Here is a 25,549-nt window from a genome sequence, read left to right as displayed (position 1 = left end):
TTTTGTATTGTAACAACAGCAGCCTTAAAGTACAAGCATGGTTCTCTTACATCTGACACCGTATCACCAGGGATACGGAAGCTGAAACGTGTGAGGTGTTCACCTATTGCTCTCCTGTATCTTCTCAGCTATCACCCCTGTACAAAGGTAAGGCAGTGCAGTGGGAATTGCTGCCTGTGTATCTACCTGCTTGCAAAGCTCCAGGCTCCTTGCTGTGTGAAAGGGGCTGACGAGCTACAGTGGTAAGGAATCTGCTTCCTCTTATCTTGAAAGGATCATCTTTTCCTCCCGATGGCCTTTTCTCAGCAGTGGAGATGGATGCCCCATCCCTGCAGGCATTCAAGGCCAGGCTGGATGTGGCTCTGGGCAGCCTGGGCTGCTGGTTGGTGACCCTGCACACAGCAGGGGATGGAGCTGGATGAGCACTGTGGGCCTTTGCAACACAGGCCATGCTGTGGTTCTATGACTGATTCTACGAAATGTCAGTTTGCTGCCACATGTTAACATTTAGCACTTGATTTCTAGGATTTACCCAACGTACAGGAAGCTGAAGCATCTGGCTCATCAAAATGAGCATAAGCTTGCAGAGGGAATGCCGAAGATGCCAGACAAGATCCAGGAAATGCCCGCAGTGTAAGCAGAGCACATCCTCAGTCTCTAAACGTAGCGCCTCACCTTCCTGATCGGCAGTTCTCTTCCCTAGGAAAGAAACCTCACATGGCTGAGGAAGTGCAAATCACCACGGTGGTACTTAAACAATCCCTGCCACTTGTCCTGTTATTACACAGATCTGTGATGAGAATTATTAGAAGTGACTTGCCCGTTGTGACCCAAATGGAAATAAAAAAAGGCAATGAGCCGTAGCTATGTGACCTCGAGCCAAACACTTCAAACTCATGTACCTAAATATAGGCGCCTAACTCAATGGCCTGATTTTCAGAAGCACTGCGCCATTCTGACATTTGTAGGTGCTCTGAAAAAGATCAAGATGCTCATTTGGGTACCTAAATATAGAGCGAGCTTCTGCATATATTATTTAATCTGCTTCAGCATGTAAACAGCTAAGGAAGCGGATGCTCTACAAACTGCACTTGTACGTGTGCTAATTAGAAATCCACACAGTGTAATCAACTGCAAGACACAACTTACCCCAATAAAGTGAATAGTGTGGTAATTATTGTTTATTAATTGTTGAGAAATAGAATCTGGGAGCCCTAGTTCTGAAGACAGGTTTGACAGAAAGTGATAGGACAAGGGGGAATGGTTTGAAACTGAGACAGGGGAGGTTGAGGTTGGATCTGAGGAGGAAGTTTTTCATGCAGAGGGTGGTTTGCACTGAACAGGTTGCCCAAGGAGGCTGTGGATGCCCCATCCCTGCAGGCATTCAAGGCCAGGCTGGATGTGGCTCTGGGCAGCCTGGGCTGCTGGTTGGTGACCTGCACACAGCAGGGGGTTGGAGCTGGATGAGCACTGTGGGCCTTTGCAACACAGGCCATTCTATGGTTCTATGATTCCATGATCTTTGCTTTATGTTCATCTTTGTCCATAATAACAGAGGTGATGATAGAAGGGCTTTCAGACACATCAGGTTAAGGAGTTTTGTTTGTACTGAAAGATATTTACGTGCTTCATTCACAAGAGTGATCAATGCTTTTATGGGCTTTTTATGTTTTCTTTCTCTCTGCAGTCTTCATTCCTTGTTCTGACACTTCCAGGCAACTGCTGAAGGCATAATTATAGCAGTGGAAGCAGAGAAGTGTGAGTGAGTGATTAGGTGGCAGATAACAGCACAACATCCAGTTAATAGAATACGAGCAGCCCAAGCAGGTAATAATGACTGGGAATAGATTTTTGTTCCTGACTTGTGACTTCACTGTGCAGACTTCACTGCATTTCTCAACACCTGTGTTAAAACTTGTTTTGGTTAGACAAATGATGTTAACGTGTGCTTCTCTCCATCTTATCATTACTGTATCTGATAGCACTGATCTGAACGTACACTAATGGCTGACAGTTGGCCCCTAGATGGTGCCACTGCCTGCGTACTACCCACCTTGTGAGGGGTGAGCGCTGGGCATGGCGAAATGGAGGAACAACCTGTGACACAAATGTTCTTGGGGAGTCACAGCTCCCATGGCACTGAGGCACCGCAGTACAGCAGCCTCTGAGAGGTGCCCTCCTTCCATATCAGCCAGAGGGAAGTCTCTGCCCCTTCTTCAGCCCCAAGGGATAACCAGTCCCTCCAGGCTTTACGTGCTATTGAGGGGCACTGACTGGCACTTACCCCTCCTGCACTATCCAGTTTTGCAAGCTGACTTTGAGCTTCCCAGATGCTTGGCTGGTTAGATATCTGAAAATCCTGGAGGAAAGAGCAAGCTGGGTTTAGAGCTGAGCTGGGAAGAGTGACTGCAGGGCAGTAATGAAGCTCGTGGAGTCAATACAAACAGAGAAAGAAAATTAAAAGCGGAGGAAGAGAAGGGTTTCTGGGCTAGATTCTGCCTCGGGGCTGATCCGGGACCAACTCTGGGATGAAAACTGCTGCAAATTTATCCATAAATCTACCCGCAGGAGTCTGCACTGGAGGTGTCCCATCCAGACGACACAATCATCAAGACACGCAGCAGCACAGCATTTACAGGATGCTCAGAGCACAGCAGTGGGGACAGCCCCGGCCCGCTTTGCCCAGCTTCCACCTTCCAGCCCTGTGCAAAGATGCCAGCGCAGTTCTGTCTCATGCAGAGGGATAAACGTGCCTTGTCATGTGCAGATCAGCGCTGGCAGGTGTGGGAGCTCAGGGCAGATGCTTTAGTGATTGCAACCTTTGCTATGTTCTGTCACTTGGCTTTGCACAGGGTTATGGGTACTCAGAGAACTCGTTACCCAGTTTGTCCCTAAAGAACCATGTGCCTATATGTGCAGACTACGTGCCTACAAAACCTCTGAGCCAGAGCGAAATGCCAGAGGCTGTATGAAGAACTACAGCCAAACATCAGGGCTGGATCCGTAGGTTGGTGCCTGAAGGACAGGGAATGACCATTTCCTGCTGATTCGGGTCTTTTCATCATTTTAAGGAACAACCAGATCGTTCCGAGAGCGGCTCTTAGCAAACTGGAGGCTGACTGAAGCTCAGAGGAAGCAAAGCCCAGTTGCTCGGCTTTCAGAAAGTAAAACATCCTTCGGTTTATTTTTTCTCTGAAAAACACAAGAACTCCAAAGCTGAGCTGTAATGCCTGAGAGCACCCTTGTCATCATCTTTTATATCTGCGCACTCTTCCAGCTCTATAAACAAGCTTAAAATAGCCGAAGGTAACACCAAGATCTGGACAGAGGAAGAGCATCACAGGCAGCGTCTTGTGCTGTGATGAATTGTGTCGGACTCCATCACACCGTACTTTTTACCTTAGAATCCTCATTTTAGCCTGGGAATGACCTCCAGACAGCCATGGCAGAGCACTCCGATCGCTCTGTTTTCTTTGGTATCAAAGTAAATAGAAGGCCCATTGAATGCTTTTCTGAGCGAGGCGGTTTTCAGAACACGGGCAGGATAAAAGGCCAGTGCCGTGCAATTGCCTCTGGATCTACGTCAGCAGAAACAAGGACTGCTATGGTGAAATCCACTGGAACTCGTGTAGTTAACTGAAGAAAGTCTTGTCCACTTACCATGGAGATCTTTGGCATGAGAAAGCAACAAAGCCCTGCCTTCAGCCTGCAGCACACTTTACCAGTGGGAGACTCCTTCCATAGAGGGGATGGGGAAGGCAGAGCTCAGGGTCTGCATCCTCAGGGCTCAGACCCAAGGAACAACCAAAGAAAAGCAGAATGCCAAATCTCGTTAGGCTTTGTAAAGAACCAGATCCTCCATAGCCTTAGGCTTCTTGGGCCAGACGTCATTACCTAATCTGATGTCTTACAAACCCTGCCTTGTCTGACCAGTATCGTACCTCAGGAAAGCTGTTTTCTGCCCTTGTGAACATATTGAAAGATGCTTTGTGGTAGTGGAAGCCTGCAGAGAGAATTTAGGTCTTTCACTACATGCTCTGCAGACTCCTCAGAAGCGATCAGGTTGCCTTTCCCACCTCTCTCCCCTCCAGTGCACAGACAGCAGATTGAAAGCTTTGGTTTCAGAAAAACGTGCAGTTTTGTTTTCACAATTACCGATAGATAAATGTAACGTCAGGGCCTGGAAAAACAGCTCTCTTTTCTGATCTTCCAGATTTCACTTGTGCTTATTCTTCCTCTATTTGTTACTCCAGTACTCCGCTTGGTACTTGGGAAAGGTGATGTATCCATGTGCTAGTGCAGTGAATCACAGAACCACAGCATGGTTGGGTTGGAAGGGACCCCAAGGATCACGAAGCTCCAACCCCCACCACAGGCAGGGCCACCAACCTCCACACTGAATAGCAGCCCAGGCTGCCCAGGGCCCCATCCAACCTGGCCTTGAAAACAAGTAGAAAAGCCTGATAGAACTGCAGAAGGTTGGAGTGTAAGTGGAGTTATTTTCTCACAGGAACATGCTGGACACCCTCCTAGATGAAACCACCCTACCAAGGGGCTGGTTTACGCGAGGAGGTTGTACTTTTACTCAGCAAGAAACACCCCGAAGTCTCTGGAGTCCAACTAAAGACAAGACATTCCTGACGTCCAGGATCCAACTGCTACATCAGCATCCCAAGAAGTGTGAACCAAGAGATATGAAGCATTTATTCTGATTCTTTTTACCGTAAGTAAAGCAATGTGTATTCTCAATAACATGGCCATTACAATTAAGGATAGCACATAGCTTATCCAAAGTCTTGCAGTCATCCATCACTACCGATAAGCAGGCTCTGCTGAGTATGAGGAGCACAGCTTCTAATTCATGGAGTTTGCAGCAGCTGTTATCATTCCCCCACTTCATGGATGAGCCAACAGCCATGGAGGGATGAAGTGATTTGCCCAAAGAGTGCACTGAGTCAATAGCTGCACACAGCACGCAGAATTCCCGGCCTTATCCATCACAGTCCTTAGATAATAGCATTGTATAGAGGCTCTATCTCTGTAAAGACTTCAGTGCTATAATTACCCTCCCAGGACTCTCCTGGAAACAAGGTATTTATAACTCCATTAAGCCATTCCTAGTAATTTTCTGGTCAAAGTGAAAACAATAAATCACGTTGTGCCCCTCAGTCGCGTGCCCAATGTCATTCAGGATGGCCACATGACGAAGGCTTCTCCTTGGTTGCTTCAGTCTGGTGCTTGCTATCTTTTGATTGCCTTTCCTGTCTCTAATTCCCCTTGCACTACATACCAGTGGAGAGCGAATGTCTTTTGCCATGTGATGAGCCACACATTTAGAACGTACCAACTAAGTGGGGAAGATGCTTGCTGCCAGTGAAGCTACTGTTTTATGCTATACCTGTGCTTTTAAGGGAAAGACTTTTCCTGGGAGCCCTTCATGTTTGCCAGTTTCACCTGGCATGAGCAAAGCTATTTCAGTATTTCCATGAATCCTTATCTAGCCCTAAAATTGCAACACAGCCACAGGAGTGACTGTGAGCAGGTCAGCAGGCAGGGCAGCGGCACTGGAGCAGGGAAGTGCTTCAGCATGTGCTTGAATTGAAATCCGTTCTTATTCTGCAAATCAATTAAGTGTTTGCTGAAAGCAAAACACATATTGGAGTTCTGTTGGCCCAACGTTTAAGCACGACACAGAACTACAGCCCTCAGCTGCGTTTCTTTCTGAAAGGAAGTAATTATTTTTAGCTTGCCTCTCAATGGCCACAGCCCTATCTTTTAGTTCCCAGCAATCTGCTTGCAGGAGATACACAAACCTCTGGTTTCTGTGATAATCAGCAGCACAGAAAAGGTCGGATACCGCCACGAGAGAGACCACTCCAAGTACTTGACTGCTAAGCACAGACAAGAGGCAGCCAGGGAGGCTCACTGGAGGGCAGACATAAAAGAAGCTGCAATTACTCCGGGAGGTGGCTGCTGATATGAAGGGTTACCTTCTCACTCTGATGACTGGAGAAGATTCACTTGCAGCAGTTCAACAGTTTTAATGGATGTTTTGATGAGTTTTCTGCCAAATATTGTGTTTCCACTGATTTACTGAAGGTCCAGAGGAGGCCACAAAGATGCTCAGAGGGCTGCAGCACCTCCCTACAAAGACAGGCAGAGGGAACTGGGCTTGTTCAGCATGGAGAAGAGAAGGCTGCAGGGTGAGCTCAGTGCAGCCTGCCAGGACCTGAAGGGAGCCTACAGACAGGAGGGGAGTCAACTGTGAAAGGGGAGATAAGAGCAGGACAAAGGGAAATGGGTTGGAGCTGAAGGAGGGCAGACTGAGGTTGGATGTCAGGGGGAAGTTCTTTACTGTGAGAGTGGTGAGGTGCTGGAACAGCTGCCCAGAGAGGCTGTGGATGCACTCCCTTTAACATCCATATTTCATACAGGAGGCAGAAACACAAATACAGGCCAAAAACTGCTCCTTTTTTCTTTTGGGCTTAAAGCCTCCTGCTCCATACAGCAGTAGCATGAATTAAAAGCTCATTGTGACCCCCACTGATCTGCAGGGAAGCCTTCAATCAGTGAGAGGAACGATCACGTTGGAACTTCGGCACGGCCACTTCTAAAAGTGGATTGAACAAACATTTGAAGGAAACTAACTCAGAAACCCTTCATCCAATTGTGTGCAGGGGATTGTAATCACAGCATCACTGGATCACAGCATCACAGCATGGTTGGGTTGGAAGGGACCTCAAGGATCACGAAGCTCCAACCCCCCCACCGCAGGCAGGGCCACCAACCTCCACACTGAATACCAACCCAGGCTGCCCAGGGCCCCATCCAACCTGGCCTTTCAGTGACCCTTCAGTATTTGTTTAACCCAGTGGTAAGGTGCTATTCCTCCCTCCCCCAGAAGCTTCTGAATTATTTCCATGTAGAAGACCCCATTCAGCTCTATCACCTGACTATCACACTGCATTACTAATCCACCCCACGTGGTTTTCTCTGCCTGGGAAAGTACAGAGCTGCCACTGACAACAGAGCAGTCACACAGTGCTGGCATTTCAGAGGCAGAGTCACAAAGCCACTTTAATTCACACTGTTTCTTGCAATCTCTCTGGCTGGCCAGAGCAGGTATTGGTAAATTGTAGGATCCATAACTGAGATAACCCAACCGTTCAATGAATGATACCGTGTGTTATTTTCCTATGGATTTTATTCCCATAGTTTCCACCACTGCCAAAAGGCCATTTGTGTTTTTTTGCAAGCACTTAGGAAATGATGAATAATCTTTACTCAGAAGACTAAAAATACATGCCTGCTATTATTGCATATGAAATCCAACGGCAGTTAAACTGTTGGGAGCTGAACTTAATTACTTGAGAGTTTCCTTGAGCAACATTTACGAGGTAATCTTCTTAGAACTGAATGGTTTGAGATTTATTAATGTGTTCCGTAAATCATGTTAAAAAGTAAAAAGGTTTTCAACTGCAGACCAGCAAACTAATGTTCAGCAATGGCTTTTCTTGCAGCTGCTCTGCACTGAGGCCAACCACCACCATGAAGCTTTCACTGCATGTTCACACCAGGACCAGTTCTGCAAATCAAACACAGCAGAGACGGAAGGTGCTCCAGTGGAAAGCAGCCCAGCTGTTTGTCATGCTTACAGCTTTGGCCTTGGCTTGAAGACACCTGCAGGAAGCAGCAACCTGCCCCTCTGCTGCCTCTGGCAACGCTTCCATGCAGGACTTTCAGACATAGCAGTGTTTTGTCCTGAATGTCTGGTTGGTGAGTTTAGTACCTCAGTTAGACTGTGATTCATTTGGAAAGAGAGCTTGATTCTTCAATGCTAGGAGGTAGGCAGTTGGGAAGACGATCATAGATAAGCCTGCGTTGTCATGGCATATTGCTACACTGTGTGTACAGAATTTAAAGCTGGAATTAAGAACTGTAACAGCAGAGAACTTGCCCAGACGAGAAGCAGCCCAGCCGTCCGCTCATCCAGGCAAAGAAAGGTGAGTGAGTACTGGGCTCCCTTCATTCCCAGCCTTTATACTGGACCCGGAATGGTGTCAGGGGTTGCTGTGTCCCCACCAAATGCAAAGGGCTCTGCAAAGAGATTGACAGAAACATTCAGGTTAGTTCAGTTAATGGAACCATCATCACCTTGCTTTAATGTGAATACATAAACATAGTCGTAGAGCTTTTGTCTTAGAAACAAGACCAGATACTGAGAATATTTCTTGGCTCCACTGGAGTAGCTGAATAGGGCCTTCCTACTTACTTCCATTTGAGCTCCTGGGAGGGGGTGATACACAAGATCTTAACAACTCTACTGGTTTGGGATATGTTTACCACCAGAACTGCCTGGGTGGGTGAAGAGCTCAAATACATTCAGCTCCCAGCACAGCAGCAAGGCACCAGTCAAGAAGAGCCAACCTTCCTCCTTACTGTGGATGCGCTGTCTACGACTGCTTGAGATTAACCTCTCACCTTCTTCAAGGATCCTTCCATGTCCAGCCCAAGGGACAATGCCACAAAGCCCAGCCCAATTTTAACTCCTCCCTCTTCTCTTTGCCAGATCAGCTGCAGGGCACAAGTCCCTGTTCAGCCTCTGCCAGCAAGCAGGTTCTCTTCACAGCAGTGCATGTTTGTGAGGAAGCATGGTTGTTGTTGGAAAGGAGGGACACTGCGCACGAGGAAGGGAATTACAGCTGGAAGGAGTGATTGTGACACTCTTTCTTTATAGTGAAACCCCTCTGTGTCATGGCTGCTCATTCATTCTTACCCTATTCCAATACTTGAAGGGAGCATATAAACAGGAGGGGGAACGGCTCATGTGAGGGTGGGCAGTGATAGGACAAGGGGGAATGGTTTGAAACTGAGACAGGGGAGGTTTCGGTTGGATCTGAGGAGGAAGTTTTTCCCCCAGAGGGTGGTGACGCACTGAACAGGTTGCCCAAGGAGGCTGTGGATGCCCCATCCCTGCAGGCATTCAAGGCCAGGCTGGATGTGGCTCTGGGCAGCCTGGGCTGCTGGTTGGTGACCTGCACACAGCAGGGGGTTGGAGCTGGATGAGCACTGTGGGCATTTGCAACACAGGCTGGTCTGTGATTCTACGATTCTATTTTCTATTTGGTTTCCTTCCCCAAGAGCACAGGTAATGATAGACTCAAAGAATCATAGGGTCATGAAGGCTGGAAAAGAGCTCTAAGATCATCCAGCCCAGCTGTCAGCCCATCACCACCATGCCCACTGGGCCACGTCCCTAAAATGCTGCATCTCATTTAATGCCTGCTTCAAGCACTGACAATCTGACTGCATGTTCATTGCAGTTGTGAGTGGCAGAAATTGTAGAGCCTCCTGTAATGTTTAGGCAGTGATAAGATACAATACTCTCACAGGCGCACTCTTGCATAGACAGCACAGCTCCATGGCATTGCTGGAGTTAATCTGTGAAGGACTTAAGGATGTGGAATGTCAGATCAAGGCACAGATCTTTTACCTCTTTTGGCACTGCATCCAAAGGCACAAATCTGTACTTGTACAGGAACAGCACGACGAACAACTGGATCTCCATGATAGCAAACCATCTGCAAGAGAAGGGAGAAGAGCGCTGGGTGTCCATCCTGCTGCTCACACGCGTGTTAGCAGATGAGCAGCACGCTGCCTCTTGCACACCTTGCATCCCGTGCCTCAGTGTGCATTTATCCTCAGTAGGAAATAAGGCTGCTCAGTGAAGAATGCAAACATAGCTGCTGTCCCTTCTGCCGGGTGACAGCTCAGAGCAGCCGTACCCTCTGACAGCCCCGTTCAGAACAACTCTTTGGCATCAGGGTTTTTTCCACTGTGCAAACACTGATGTTCTTCTAAGACTTGCTGACTTGAAATAAGTTCCTAGGACCGAGCAGACAGTCAAATATAGCAGAGGCTCTATGACTAATTGTGCTATATAAAGTTGTATCGTACAGCTGGGAGCCCGGTGACATCAGAGTAGATGTGACAGCAGGAGTTGGTACTCAGTGCGTCAGTGTTCGAATGCAGGATGAAGCCAAGGGCACAGCTTTGTGTCTGTAACGTGCTCAGAAAGCTCTCAGCCACATCTCAGCAGTAACTGCAGGTGAGCTCTTCCCAGCTACTATTCACAAGTGCTGGTATGTACAAGAACTTCCTCCACCCAGCCGCCAGCATCCAGCTCTGCCAGCTCATGGCATTACTCAGCACAGAAGTCAGACATATGTCTTAAAGAGCTGCTTAAAATAGTCATATTACCTTGCTCTCCTACACAGTTTATTTTCCATCATCTGAGAACTGCTGGATAAAACAGCTGTTGGGGAACTCACTGGGGAGAAGAGCGCATGACTGCACACAGCGTCAGCCTGGATTTGGCCTGCCAGGTGTGAAGAGGAAGCTAATAAGCCCCACGGGACCCAAGAAAGCTCTTGCAGAGCCATTCAGATCTGCACACTGCACTGCCCAGCACTCTGCAGTGAGAGGATGCTTGTTTGCTTTGAATAGCTCAAGACCCAAATTATCCCTGTGATTTCACAGTGCAGTACCTTGAGATAGGGTGCTTTTGGTGACCTTGTACTCAGAGGAATGCAGAGCAGAGCTACTTGAATGGAAACGAGCTCAGGTTGGGCAGGACTTCCTAGCCCAAACTCCATGCCAGCAGCACTGTGCAAAGGTGGGTTCCTTGCAGTCCTGCACTGTTTTAACCACAATCTTTCTTCAGAGATACTATCAGAATAGCCAGGTCAAAGACAAAGGTCTGTGTATAAACAAGCAGAAGCATTCTTTTGCAGTGTGCCGTGTACCTGTGGGTGCCTGCGGTGAACACGGCTGTTGCCTTTGCTGTCAATGAGGCTGTGCTCACATTCAGCTCGAGAACACTGTCCAAGCCAGGGAGGTACAGCAGTGAGTGGGCACTTTCCTCTGCCAAGCCTGAACAGTTTAACCCATGTTGCTTATGTGTGCAGTGCCTTCACAAAGTCTATCTGATGCTCATGGCCAGCCTGACGCAGGGTGCAGGCTCACGAGCACCATTCCCTTACAACAGCCCCTGGTTTCCTTGCTCCACACAGGACTCTTGAGTTAAATTGACTTATCGTAAGGATTCTTGGTCATTTGCTGCCTAAAGAAGATCGGGTTCCGAAGGCAGAGAAATGAGCATAGGGATGTTTTAACACAGAAACGTGGAGCAGCTGGCTCCTTGGGACTCATTCCAGGAAGAGGGACCACAGAGCAAACAGCAGAAGGAATGCAGGAAGAACTGAGGCTGGCATTGCTGGAGGAAGGAGCGGAGGCAGGATCTGCAATTTAAGCCATCATGCAGTTGTGTGGGCCGTAATGCAAACGCAAAGGCTTTAAACAGAGAGGAAGCATTTAAGAGATTTGGAGATTAGCAAAGATGTCGATGGCACAGAGGATGGATAGAGAGAGTCAGAGCAGAGCAATGTTCTGTTTGGAAGTGCCTTACGGCATCTTAAAAGCCCATGTCTGTAAACTGGCATGTTTGTGAGTAGAACAACTCTCCCTTGATGCAAAGGGGCCTCAGCAGCAGCAGGGTTAGGCTGACTCTTCTCCCTGAGGAGCATCCCTTGGGACACTTGGCTCAGATTATGCTTTTACATTGTGGCTTCACCTGTTTGTTTCTTTCCCAGGAAAGAAGCTCCTTCCCAATTAGTTTAAATAAGGTCCAGATAGTGCTGAACATCGGAGCACTGACAGAGCAAAACAATGAAAGCAGCGTATCTCCAAGTGCAAGAGGAGCCCAGTTCAGGAGGGTTTGGGAATAAATAAACCCCAGCTGTTTCACTGACCTTCCTGGACACTGATGCTTCCCTCCTCCAAATGCCACAAAGCCGTCCAAGAAAGCATTCTTCTCTAAATTTGCCTCTTTCCAACGATCCTGTGGGAAGAAACTTTTTTTTGTCCATATCAGTCTTATATAAATAAAGCTCAACTTTATTTCTCCGGGCTAAAAATGACCTTGAACAGCTAATCCTCCATCCCAAAAGGCACTAATGTCGTTTTTTGCCTTCAACCTGGTAGTGTAGGAGTCTGCCTCAAGAGCCAGCAGTGACTCAGGGAAACAAGCAAGGGTCCCACGTGAAACACACTGAGATGCCTCAAAATGCCAGGAAGGTTTTCAGAATCAGCCCCACAAAGCATCCAACTCAGCATCCCCATTTCTCTAAACCTGCTGCTTTAGCTCTGCTAAACCACATCTCTCACAGCATGGTTGGGTTGGAAGGGACCTCAAGGATCACAAAGCTCCAACCCCCCACCACAGGCAGGGCCACCAACCTCCACACTGAATACCAGCCCAGGCTGCCCAGGGCCCCATCCAACCTGGCCTTGAACACCTCCAGGGATGGACGGGGCATCCACAGCCTCTGTTACACAGTGGTTCCACACCAACAAACCCAAGGTGTTTGTATGTCACAGGAGGGGAAGGGAAGGATGACACCACCCCATTCTCAGGAGTGAGCCGTGGGGTGAGAAGATACACTCTTGGCAACTGCAGCAAAGGAGCCTCCTCTGCACCCAGAGGGCTCCTGGATCCTGCCTGAGCCGCTGCAGGAGTGAAGGACCAGCAGAGCAGCCAGGCTGCAGCTGGGGTGGACCGATGCTGGCAAAAGTGCATTGCTTGACCTTTGGGTGACAAGCAGAGCAGCCCCCAGAAGCTCAGCACAGCTCCAGCGAAGCCTTCCAGTGACACCTGCTAAGCTCTGTGCAGCTATCGCTGCTCATGGAGCCCTTTGAGAAGACAGACTCTTATGTCTGTTTATTTGGGATTTTTATACAGCTTCAGCTGTTCAGAGCTGTCCAAAGAAGAAATCTGTTTGCATCAAAATCCATTAAAAGCAGGACGAAGATCTCAGAGGCGATGAAACAAAGCAGCGTCCAAGGGCAGCTGCCCTATTCCTATGGGAAAGGGAGCAAATTTCTAAACAAGTGACCTTGTTTTCAGCAATAAGGTGTTATTAGAGAGATAAGCTGCTGCATCGGAGCTTCCGTGCGGGGTTTCAGAGAGGCAGGAACTGCTGCGAGGGATTTTGACTGGGTGAGGAGTTGGCCACAGGGGGAATTTTGTTTCAATTACTCCTTGCTGTATTTCTAAAAAAAGGCAAATGTTCTATAGCGGATGGTGCTAAAAAGAGCAGCTCCGAGCCTGCCCACATGGCCACCTGGGGTGGAATAATCAGTGAGAAACTCGAGATGAGCTGCTAAATTAGCAGAGCTAATACCAACCAGAAACCATCTGACTGGAAGGGCCAAAGGACCACAAAGAAACACTGCAGATAAGCTACACGAGAGCCAGGGAACGGGGGGTACTCAGAGGTTGTTTCAGCAGTGCTGTCAGTGGTGTTCATCCACAGCGGGCTGTGAATCCAGAGCAGTGAGATGGGGCAGAACGGTGTTACCTGACACAGAAACCTGAACAGGAATGTCTGCGTTATCTCTGCAGGGCCCGCTGCCCAGACACAGCTCTGCACTTGAGGACACCCCACGGAGGGACGGCACCCGACATGAAGTGGTACAACAGCATGAAGGGGCGATCAGAGCGCAAAATCCCCATATCATGGGGGACATCTTACAGGTTTGAACATCTCTGGGTCGGGAAAATATTTCGGATTCCTGTGCAGCCAATAGGGAGACAGCATCAGCATGTCACCTGCAGGGATGGTGAAACTCTGAAAGGGACAAAAGGAAACAAACTGAAAGTCACAGGTTCAGCTCACAGAGCAGCCCCCGCTTACATTCTCCCCCATCAGCACAGGCTCCCGGCAGAGGGCTCGTCAGGGTGGCAAAGCCACAGTGGCCATGTCATGTCTGGTGCTCCCAGCAGGGAGACCTGCATGGGGGAGGGTGTGGAAAGACGCCTTTTGTCCTAACCCAGTTTGTCAGGAGCGCAAGTAGCAGAAAGGCCATCTGTGTCTCTCCCACTCTGATGTAACTGGGCCATTTTACTCCTTCTGCACCTTCCCTTCAACGCTTCCTCCAAAACAAAAAGGAATTCACGGGAAGCCTTGTAGGACAGCAGACTGTGGGACTTCGGTACTTAAATGGGCAAGAGTGCCATTTCCTAAAGGGAGGGTGCTTTTCCCTCAGGACCCCTGAATGCAGATCACTTTCTGATCTGCATCGCAGCAAAGAGGACCAACAACACGGTGGTCCCTTCTCATACATTTGTTGGGTCTGGTTCCCCATTCCTTTGGTGCAATATCTCTCAGTTCAGTTCAATTTACTTTCAATTTATCACTGAAGGTACAACTGTGAGCAAGAGGAGCAAAGCTACATTTGTATTAACAATGATTAATTAATAGCGATTATTAAGTCTGTTATGCTAAACAGTGCACACACATAAGATCGTGGAATATCTCTATTAATTTTATCTACATCCATTAGAGGGACCCTTTATAGAAGAATCACAAAGCATCCTCTGAAGAAAACAAAGAAAAGCCAAACCAAAACCAAACCAAACCCACCCAAAGCCAACCGACACCCCATCCCTCACCTGAATTCTTATGGGTTTTATTACTTTCTTGGTGATTGCACCTGGAGACCTCAGCCGTATGGCTTCCAAAGTGCACCATTTAATATAAGGGAGGCTCTTCAGGTCCTCTTCAGACACTTCTATTTCATCCTTACCTGTTGGGGTATGGGAACAATTTTGAGTCCAACACTGGTAAGAAAAGCCTTTGAAAGTAATTTAGTAACTCTAAGGTAGCTGTAATTACAGCACTGGTCAGAAGAGGAATGGGCTGGTATGGGCTGGAATGGGCTGGAATGGGCTGGTATGAGCTGGAATGGGCTGGTATGGGCTGGTATGGGCTGGAATGGGCTGGAATGGGCTGGTATGGGCTGGAATGGGCTGCCCAGCAACGTGGTGGGTCACCGCCCCTGGAGGTGCTCAGAGCCGTGCAGGTGTGGTACGGAGGGATGTGGTTTGGTGGGGAAATGCTGGTGGTGGGTGGTTGGGCTGGATGACCTGGGAGGTTGTTTCCAACCTTGGTGACTCTATGGTTCTATTGCTCTGTGATTCTAAGAGGCCAAACCGAACTGAACGATCTCATCCGACCCCACCACCAAAGCATGGAAAAAACAAACTAGGTCTAAATAATTGGTGTAGAATGAAGAGATGAGTACATATGGCTCTTTTTCTGCCTTCTCTTACTAACATCAAGGGTGCTTGTGCTTAAAAATAAGCTGTGAGTATAGGCTGAACAGGCAGAGCTGGACCTCATGGTTTTGGTGCTGTCCTCATCAGCAGCAATCACCATTCCCAGCCATTGCCCAATGTGCCGCATGCTGGGCCAACACAGAACCACCATCCTGAGCTCCCAGAAGGCCATGATATGAAACATTACCTGCGCTGCCAAGAACAGAAGTCAGGTCTTCCATGACTTTCTTGTAAACAGAAGGATAAGAGAGTATGAAAGCAAGGGTCCAGAATGCAATCTAAATAGAGATGAGAGTAGTTCAGCTCCGGAATACAGAACAGAATCACAACATCTTTGTAGCTGTGAAAGAGAAAACATCTGCAGGTTTCAGAGGCACCCCTCGTGGTGGGGGCACATGGGGAGCCGTGCTGCCCACACAGCCCTACAGCCAAGGGCTCAGCTCCTGGCAGGTTGGGTCTGCTCATCTGCTATGAACTGATCACTGAACATTACGTAGGTCTGGCTCGGAGCTTAGAAACACAAAATCCTCTCATTGATTTCAAGGAATGAGGTGTCAAAGTGAATTACTACATTGGAAGAGTTGTGTCAGATAAAAGGGTTTCTTCTCAAACCTCCCCCTGGAAGCTGAAAGGCCTTTTCTCCTCATTCCTCTCAGCAGAGCAGTGCCTTGTGACCATTCCGAGAAACAGCAAAATATCTGCACGTCTATTTAGAGCCGAATATTACAGAAGGAAGCCATGATAGCATTATGGAAGGAATGCCAGTTATCCTGATAACAGGCAGCAGGCCGTGCCTCTCCCTTATTCCGACACGTGGATCTGCAGAAACCCCACTGAAACGGACCATGTTCCTTTAGGGTAGGCTGCAGTATTAGGCCTGTGTTGCAAAGGCCCACAGTGCTCACCCAGCTCCAACCCCCTGCTGTGTGCAGGTCACCAACCAGCAGCCCAGGCTGCCCAGAGCCACATCCAGCCTGGCCTTGAATTCATGGTTGCATTCATGCAGCCCAGCATCACTCTGGCTTTACACACAGGCCAAGTTACCCTGTTTTGTGCTTTAGATTCGCTTTACACAGAGTATTTAAAATACAGTGTCCACTATAGGACAGCCACAGTGCTTCAAAATGGAGTTACATGCGTTTCATGGCTTAAGATCCTGATCTTAACAGCTTAATAGCTCCCACAATGTTACCACGCAGGACGTTATAATCTAGGAAAAATACAGGACAAACTTTTCTCGTCACCGCCTGTGTGACATTGCAACCTGGGTGTATTTGTGGTGATGTACGTGGGTGTGATAATCCCTTCCTGGAATACACACAGCGTGGTGACCTGCGGTTAAGCACTGTGCAGGCTTCTGAGCAGGAAAGGCCTCACTCCCACCCATGTACTCACAGGGACAGCATTTGCTTGGGAGGCCCAGAGCATCAGGAGGCCGTAGTTGGGAGCCAGATGTTTTCCTTGCAAGTTATCCAGGAGGTGCTGAAGCAGGGTCTGTTATAAATAAACAACGCAAAGCACTTCTAAAAATACATTAAACTCCAGTTTGACAACTCAAGGAGGTAACATCAAAGCAGCAGCATTAGGTACGGGCTGTTAGCAGCCCCAGAGCACAGCGATGACAGCTGCTGAGAGGAACTGAGACTCCCTCATAGGCAGAGGGGCCCAAGGAAGCCCACACTGTGAGAGCCCCACTGAGTACATGCACCACCTCCACTCCCTCAGCGCCCTCAGGGGGTCTCATACCCCACTCCCCATCATTGCCTGTGTGTGGAGCAAAGAGAAAACTCTTCTTTTGCCATTCCCACTCTACTTCTGCCCTCTGAGGTGCCCAAGGCCCAGACTGAACCAGCAGGATGAGGAAGAATGGCGTTCCTGCTGCTCCTGCCATGGCGGTGCTCAGTTCCTGCCCACCCACGACCCCGTGTTTGTCCCCCCTACTCCCTGCACCTCCCGCCACCCTCTCTCCTCCCCTCTGTCTCTTTCCATGACTCTGATCTATTTTAGGAAAGAAACGGTGGTGTGCAAAGCTTTTAGAGTCGCCCCAAAACATGGTTTGTTTAATGATGTGTTCTATAACCATGTGGTAGGTGGAAACTCTCAGGCCAGCCTGCACTCAAGCCTGTCATCCGCACCGGCAGCACTCCTGTCATGGCACAGGAGAATAACCAGCAGGACGACTTGTCAGCACTCTGACACAAGCAATATTCAGGGTACTTGCCTCCCAATCCACTTATCTGCCTCTTTCCTGCTCATCTGGCTGCTGGAGGATCTAAGCACTACACCGAGGCTTAAAAATAGTACCTGGAAGGCTTTGAAATCACACAGCCCAGTGCCCCAAGAGAGGCAATGAAGAGGTAACTGTGCTGTAACTGCAGCACCGACCCCTTGGCTTCAAACTCTCCATAGAATCTGAAAGTCTCCGAAGTGTAGGAGACAAACTACACTGAGCAGCAGTGCACAGAACGTATGGGTGAATGGAAGAAACAGCGCTACTGGACAAGTAACGTGTATCTATAAAGGCTGACCTGTCTGGTGTATTCCTTGCAGTACATAAATAGTGCCCTTCATGCCTTCAGTCAGAATATACAAGAGTCCTCTTATTTCGGAGCCTCGGATGTTTACCTTGGATGTGGTCTCCGAAGGGTTGGTTCTTTCAGCGTCTGACACTACTTTCTCAAATAATTTTAGAAGCCATTTTTTTGATTTAGACCAGTTCCTGTAAAGAAAAGCAACAAGCAAGGAGCACTTAACCCAGGCAGCACAAACCAACATTTCCTTTTGCATGAGAAGGACTCCTTGGTCTCCTTCCAAAAGCACCACGGCAGCAGCTGATGGACATCACTGTGCTGGGCAGCAGTGCTGGCTGATGGAGGAGCAGCGCTGCACCCCTTCCCTTGGCCAGGGCTCACCCTGCAGCCCTGTTACTTGAGAGTCCTCAACTTCCAGTCACCCCACCTGAGCTTTTCGTTTGGGTTTTGGACAGATCCCTTTGGCCAATCGCTGAGTAAAGAAAGGCCTCATTTGCAGAGCATCCCCAGTTCTCCCTGAAGGCGACTCTGAGGTACTCAAGGTGTTGCTGAGGCCCTGAGCTCTGCCAGCTCTTTCCTTGGGTTCTGGTTGCCTCTGCCCAGCGTCAGCTGTGCAGCAGTGTAACATGGGATCAGACCAGCAGCAAAACAGCAAAGGTGTGAGGAAGCACAGAGAGGGGACCCAGAGGAGAGATGCCTTTCTAAAGGTCCCTGGTGCAGCTGAGACAGGTAAGTTCATGTACCAGCAAGAAGCAGAGGCTGGGTGAATCTTTCATAGAGTTTATTGATAAACTGAAAGATAGTCTGGACAAACAGGTGGAAAATGAGGAGGCACGGGAAATTTTGCTACAAAAAATGGCTACAGAAAATGCTAACGAGAACCATACAATCCCAGAATGGCCTGTGTTGCAAAGGCCCACAGTGCTCACCCAATTCCAACCCCTTCTGTGTGCAGGGTCACCAACCAGCAGCCCAGAGCCACATCCAGCCTGGCCTTGAATGCCTGCAGGGATGGGGCATGCACAGCCAAGCGGGCACTGTTCAATATCAGTGCAATGCGATGGCTGCAGTGTTCACAGCAATGAAATTACATTTTCAGAATTGCTTTGCATGTGGTCAGCCAGCTCACTGGCACCGAGTGCCCAAACAGAAGTACCACCTGTACCGCAGTACGCACCGATGCTGCATGGGTCAGCATTACGTACATCAGTGCCACTCCAGATGCAAGGTCTCTTTGTATTACTGGGGGTCACAGACACAGGTTTCTTAGGGGAGGTTAAAATTATGGTGTGGGCGCCAATGCCTCCCTGCCAGGTGCCATTAGGTGCCCATATTGCACAACTGATACATTCTCATGTGCAACAGGTACCGGCGACTGACTGAGAGAGGCTGAGTGGTTTGGCTATACAGGTTCCCCACACATCCTATGGTCTCCAAAGGTATCACACGTTCAGCAAACCCTGACTTACATGCTGCAGTCAGGGAGTCCATTGCAGAAATCTGAGGTGTCTGCTGCCACGGACACTGGGGCAGATGTAGCAGTAATTGCCCAAAGTGCTCAGCCATCACACTGGCCCACCTCTCAGGTTCATGCCACATTAACGGGTATAGGAGGCCACTTTGTACCTGTACAAAGTGCACATGATTCAAGCAGTGGGCTCTGAAGGCAGAAGAGCCTGTGTTTGTCCATACGTTCTCCAAGTGCCACTGACTCTTTGAGGATGGGATTGACCCTCTCAGTGGGGACTGGAGTGGAGGACGAATCTATCATAGGGGCTGCTGCGGTGCAGCCCACATTACCACTCGTATGGGAGACATCAGATCCTGCATGGGCAGATCAGTGCCCTCTTAGCAGTGAAAAGCTGCACCACTTGCATGAGCTGATTGAGGCACAGTTAACAGCTGGCCACATAATCCCTGTTACCAGCCCAGTGTTCGTGATTGGAAAGTTGAAGACTTCCTGCAAAAGAGAATGCATAAATCTAGGCTGCAATACAGACATTGATCTCTCCGGACCAACCATTTCTGGCTGGGCAGTGCTGGGTTATGCAGACTGGCTTGCTGCCTATCAGATGGCTTCTGATAAAGCCATATCTAAGCTTTCACAAAACAACTTTGCCTTGGGATATAAGGCAGGAGGCTTTCAGCTGCACGTTAATGTGAATGATGGCACAGAGTTTGGTGGGTCTGTTTATCAGAAGGTTAATAATGAGGCTGAGACATCAGTCCATCTTGCATGGACTGCTGGCAGCAGCAAGACATGTTTTGGTATTGCTGCTGAGTACCAACTGAATGAGAAGACTTCCACTGTGCCTGAAGTGAACATCTGAATCACAGCATGGCCTGGGTTGCAAAGGCCCACAGTGCTCATCTTGTTCCAACCCCCTGCTGTGTGCAGGGTCACCAACCAGCAGCCCAGGCTGCCCAGAGCCACATCCAGCCTGGCCCTGAATAATGCCAGCCTGATTGGAATTGGTGACACTCTTGCTCTCCAACCTGGTGTAAAGCTGAGCTTCTCAGGCTTCATTGATGGCAAGAGTTTCAGTGCTGGGGGTCACAAAGTTGGGCTGGGATTTGAGCTGGAAGCTTAATGCATCTCTGAGTAAAACAACAGATGGTGCTTTGGAAGATGCAGGCAAAGCGTACCCGGCATGCTTTGGCCTTAACATCACACTGAAGTCTCAAGAAGCATGTTTTTAACCCAACCCTGAAGTCCGGGGAGTACAAGCACCTCTAAAAGAAGATACCTGAAGGCGTGCATGGAAGCTCTGATGTTTGCACCACATTCCGCTGGTTTCTCACATTCTAAATGGGTTCTTAAAAGGAGAAGAATATTCCAGCTCTTGCCCTTATCGTACTGTACCCACACGTCCTGTACTTCACTCTCTTTTACAAAAGGTGATCTGTGCTGCTGTGCAAAACCTCATTTTATGTCAGGATGAAATGAATCAGTCACAGCTGGAGCACCACAGAAAGAAAGGTTGGGGAAGAGGTTTGCACAAGTGCTGGACTGCAATGGGTTCCAGCCAGAGCCACAAAGCCCTGCTTGACTGTGCCACCAGCTCCTTCTGCTGCTTCCTGGATCCATAACAGCCTGCTGGGTATCCTCCCAGCCGGAGCCTACAGAGGCAACTGGACTGTGTTTAATGCAGCCAACCTCTCAGCATCAAGCAATAGAGCTGCCTCAGAAAGTGTCTGATCCGTGGGGCAAAAGCTACGTGTCGAAAACTCATGGGGTTGGTTTGATGGGTGGCTGTGGGCACCTACAATAAACGTCTTCATTCTGCATCAGCAACGGAGTCCGTGCCTCGCTTGCCACAGGACGACACATCCCCCTCCAGGAGAAGATCCCTGAGTGCTACTATTGCAGCAAGCGAGGTGCCTGCACGGGGTACACCACGTGCACCGACTGTACCATTACCTCAGGAAGCACTCTGGCATCTGAGAAGCATATTCAAAGTCCTCGTCGTACTTCCAGAAATGTTCTTCAAACTCCCTGAGTTCGCTCAGGCTGGTCGGGCAGGCGCCCTTCCCAAACAGAGTGTTCACCACTGCTGGATACATGATGTGCCTGCAAGGACAACGTGGCTGTGAGTGACCGGCAGGGAAGCTGCTGGAGCACATGGAGTTCAGGACACGACGCTGCGCTGCAGCTGGGCCTCGTGCACCACACAGCACAGAAGGGCTGGCACAAGGTCTGCACCTCAGCCAGATCTCAGCAGAGGGGGGAGATGCACAGACCTCAGGCTCTGCCCATGAGTACGGCCAAGTTTCATCATCTGGTCCCACGAGAGGTGGCACTGTGGTCCCCTTGTTCCCATAACCCACCCACCTTCTTCCATGTTGGCCATGCTGGCCTCCCGGGCAGTGCGCAGCCCCTTCTGCAAGCAGACCCCACAGCAACCCCTCCTCTGGCCGCAGCTCTGCTGCACTGCACAATGCTTTTTTGCCTTCCTTTAGTCTCACCCCCACCCTCTGTGTCCCTCCATCATCCTGCAGACTCCTTGCTCCCTTCCCAGCCGGCTTCACCTGGTCTGCTGTGCTTCAGCAAATCCTTACCAGGCAGTCTTTGCTTGGCTCCAGCTACTTCTAACCATGTATTTCAGGCAATGCCTCTCCCTTTCCTGCTTTCCTACAGATCAGAGGGGAGATGCAGCCACCTGCTGGCTCTAGATACAACACTGAGCCAGGGAAATAACACTTAGCTGGGACACTGCATTCCAGTTCTTCTACCCCACCTCATCCAGCAGAGCCAGCAGAGCCAGGTCACACTCAGTACAAATTTACATGGGTGTCTCTTACAGATTCTGTAGTTTATCATCCATCAGTACTTTACATTTCAGGCCAACCGGACCTGGGTTTGATTAGCCGTGGCCGTGGTGTGCTCTGTTCCCCTTGGCTGCACCAGGGATGGGACAGCGTGCAGAGCTCGGTGCCCCCTCAGCACTGCTGAATGCAGTGGGCCATGGGCTGTGCTGGTACCACGAAGAGCAGAGCTCCACGTGCTCCGTGCACTGCAGAGGTGATATGAGGGTTCTCACCTCACCAGCTCCATGAGGTCGCTCGTGCCCGCGGTGCCCAGGTGTGCCATGTGCTCGTGCAGCTCCTTACACAGCGTGCCCGTGAACACGCACAGACTGGAGGGACTCATTTTCCCCTTCATCATGCTGTACAGCTTGCCATGATTCTGATAGAAGGCTTCTGCGGGAACAGAGACTAGAGACAAAAAGGAAGAGAAGCACGTTGGAGGTAAAGCAGCCAGCAAACGACAGAGTGGAAACGGTCACGTGTAATCTGGGACTGCCTGAAGTGCCTTAACCCTCATTTTCCTGCAGTGGGATTCCCTGCAGCCTCCCTCCCAGCCCTGCCAGGATTGCGGTCAGCCCCTCTGCCTCTGTCCATCCACACGGCACCTCCCTGCCTGCTCTTCAGTGCCCACATGGCCGGCCGTGTTTCCTCCCATGCCTCCTGCAGCTGGACAGAGATACCCTCTAAGAGCCAACAGAATCAGAAATGAAAACTAAATGACACCAATAAAGGAAGGGTTTGGCTCTTCATGCTACAGCACATCCTCGCTGCCGTGCAAGGAGAGGCTCACTGTGGGGACTCCAGGGCTGTCTGCTATGTACAACCAGACTGTCTGATGGGATAGGAAGGCTGGAGGGTCAGAGATCTCTGCCCTGGAAATGCCACTTTGTCATCACCATGCAGCCCAGCCCTGCCCTGCACAACAGTGTGGGAGCAGTAGCATGTTGATCTGGATAGACTGGATCAATGGGCCAAGGCAAACGATATGAGGCTCTGCTAAGAGGTAGCTCTCCTTTACCTGCATTCTCAACAACTCGCTGTATTGCCTGCTCAAAGTTGAGGTCCTTCGATGTAAAAAACACTTCAGCTCCTTCATCCTCAGTCACAAACGTAAATCGCTTCCCCAGGACCAGCACAGTGAAGATGGGCCCATGCTGGAACAAAGCAGAGTGTGGGGTTACGCTGCAGCTCCTGCTGGGAGGACCCAAAGCTGCAGGGCTGGGAGCAGAGCAGACCCCCTCCCTCTGCATCCCACACAGAACAGCTCACCTGGGTTTGAAGGAGGGGGGGGACATCCCTGCATCCCTCAGCTGCTGGAGCAAAGCCCCCACGCTGCCATGCCCGCTGATCCCACCCAGTTCAATCCATGTTTTACTAACTGCCAGTCCCCCTCCCTGCATCTCTAATTGCATGTCTCCTTCATTTAAAGGTCTGCTAATACTAATGCTTTTTTTTGTTTCTTGGACAGTTTCTTTAAGGCTAATGAAAGCAGCCAGTAAATGTGGGCAGAACCAATGGAGCTTCTCAAGCCTGAACACACTTCTCCATTGGAAAGCCACTTTTCTTTGCCATAGGAATGGCAGTTCTTTACCCAGTTTCTTGTGCAGCAGAGCTGGCAGCCTATGAGCGGCTGGTTGGCTGAAAGCAGGCAAAATGCTCACTGTGAGGTTACATACAGATGGATGGCCACAGGATGCTGGGGAAGGCAAAACAAGCAGCGTAACAACAGCGGGTTTGGCTCCCACAGTGGGATCAGCTGGAGGCAAACTGCAGCCTGTGGAGTCCTGACAGAAACAGGGGAGGAAGAGCAGGAGGCACAGGGCAGCTTTGGTGCATTGCAGTGCAATTCTGGGCCAGCTTTGTGCATGTCGGGGTCATTTTAGGGCAGGTTTGGTGCACTCTGGGGCAGTTCTAGTGCCTTTGGGGGTCATTTTAGGGCAGCTGAGGGGAATCTGGGGCGTTTCGGTGCAATTCTGGGGCAGTTCTGGTGCATTTCAGTGCACTTGTGGGGCTGCTCAAAGCCTGCCTGCTGGCACAGAATCACAGCATGGCCCGGCTTGGAAGGGACTCAAGGGTCACGAAGCTCCAACCCCTCTGCTGCAGGCAGGGCCACCAACCTCCACATTGAATACCAGCCCAGGCTGCACAGGGCCCCATCCAAGCTGGCCTTGAACACCTCCAGGGATGGATGGGGCATCCACAGCCCAGACTGAACAAGCCCTCCCCTTTGTAGGGAAGGTGCTGCAGCCCCCTGAGCATCTTTGTGACCTCCTCTGGACCCTCTCCAAACTGAAGTCTCCTCTGGTAACAACAGCCGGGAGCTGCAGCGGCTCGCACCTCCTGCAGCCGCGTCCTGCACATCTGCGGCTCCTGAAGCACGGCGAGGTCTCTTGCAGCCCCCAGTTGCAGCCCTCGGGTGAAGGCCGGTCTGCTGAGCGCGCTACGCGTGTGCGAAACGCGGCAGAACCGCGGGGACCCGACCCGGCTCCGTCCGCCCGCCCCGCCGGCCCCGCAGCCTCACCTCGTTCCGGGCTCTCTCGATGAAGTCCAGCGGCGCTCTCGCGAAGCGGAAGGCGGCCCCCAGGCACGGCACGCGGCTCCCGATGCAGGGCGGGCGGCGCGGATCGCTCGGGGGAAGCAAAACCCAAACGGCCGCCGCCACCGCCAGCACAGCCGCCAGCAGCAGCAGCGCCGCCATGGCCGCCCCGCAACGCCGCTCCGCCCCGCGGCCTCGGACGGCGTGAGCGGACACACACAGCCGAGGGCGGTCAGTGCGGGATGGGCCGGGCTGCACCGAGCCGCTGATCGCGGCTGTAACGGCGTGGAGTGCAGTGCAGAGCCGGGAGTGCGGGGTGATGTGGGTGGGAACCTGCAGAGACACGGAATGGCTCAGGGTGGAAAAGAGCTTCAGGATCATCCAGTCCAACCCCAACCCAACCATCCTACCCTCACTAACAGCCCAACGCTCAATCACGGCCCTGAGCACCACATCCAAAGGGTTGTTAAACACAGCAGGGATGGTGACTCAACCACCTCCCTGGGCAGCCCATCCCAGTGCTTAACAGCCCTTTCTGTGCACAAGTTCTTCCTGATATCCAACCTAAACCTCCCCTGGCACAACTTGAGGCCATTTCCCCTCATCCTGTCACCTGGCAGCAGTGAGAAGAGCCCAGCCCCGCTCTGCTGCAATCACCTTTCAGGTACTGGCAGAGAGCAATCAGGTCTCCCCTCAGCCTCCTTTTCCCAGCCCAAACAGCCCCAGTTCCTTCAGTCTCTCCCCATAGGCCATATTGTCCAAGCCCTTCCCCAGCCTTGTTGCCCTTCTCTGGACCTGCTCCAGCACCTCCATGTCCTTTCTGTACTGAGGTGCCCCAAACTGAACACAGTACTCGAGGTGAGGCCTCACCAATGCCGAGTGCAGGGCAGGATGACTTCCCTAGTGCTGCTCACCACACCATTCCTGATACACACCAGGATGCCATTCGCCCTCTTGGCCACCTGGGCACACTGCTGGCTCATATCCAGCCCACTG

At 50.4% G+C, this 25,549-nt stretch overlaps 2 protein-coding genes across 3 annotated transcripts; one reads left to right on the top strand and one right to left on the bottom strand.

Moving 5' to 3' along the window:
- Nucleotides 1-7,965: 7,965 nt before the first annotated feature.
- Nucleotides 7,966-25,347, bottom strand: CYP39A1 (cytochrome P450 family 39 subfamily A member 1). Of its 2 annotated transcripts, XM_072332347.1 has the most exons (12): nucleotides 24,539-25,347; nucleotides 23,036-23,171; nucleotides 22,251-22,425; nucleotides 21,131-21,280; nucleotides 17,804-17,897; nucleotides 16,574-16,672; nucleotides 15,366-15,456; nucleotides 14,513-14,646; nucleotides 13,593-13,688; nucleotides 11,811-11,899; nucleotides 9,494-9,581; nucleotides 7,966-8,097 (listed from the first exon to the last, which is right to left on the bottom strand). In XM_072332347.1, exons 1-12 carry the CDS (start codon nucleotides 24,956-24,958, stop codon nucleotides 8,026-8,028), a joined length of 1,644 nt encoding a protein of 547 aa, XP_072188448.1. In that variant the 5' UTR covers nucleotides 24,959-25,347; the 3' UTR covers nucleotides 7,966-8,025. The 2 variants fall into 2 exon arrangements, with proteins under 2 accessions (XP_072188448.1, XP_072188449.1); XM_072332348.1 differs by lacking the exon at nucleotides 23,036-23,171 and having other exon boundaries at nucleotides 24,539-24,672.
- Nucleotides 18,323-21,119, top strand: LOC140250006 (non-selective voltage-gated ion channel VDAC3-like). The gene is made up of 2 exons (XM_072332349.1): nucleotides 18,323-20,018; nucleotides 20,124-21,119. Exons 1-2 carry the CDS (start codon nucleotides 19,431-19,433, stop codon nucleotides 20,298-20,300), a joined length of 765 nt encoding a protein of 254 aa, XP_072188450.1. The 5' UTR covers nucleotides 18,323-19,430; the 3' UTR covers nucleotides 20,301-21,119.
- Nucleotides 25,348-25,549: the final 202 nt, after the last annotated feature.

This window comes from Excalfactoria chinensis, chromosome 3, assembly GCF_039878825.1.
Source record: "Excalfactoria chinensis isolate bCotChi1 chromosome 3, bCotChi1.hap2, whole genome shotgun sequence".
NCBI lineage: Eukaryota > Metazoa > Chordata > Aves > Galliformes > Phasianidae > Excalfactoria > Excalfactoria chinensis.
This window is presented reverse-complemented; position numbering and strand designations above follow the sequence as displayed.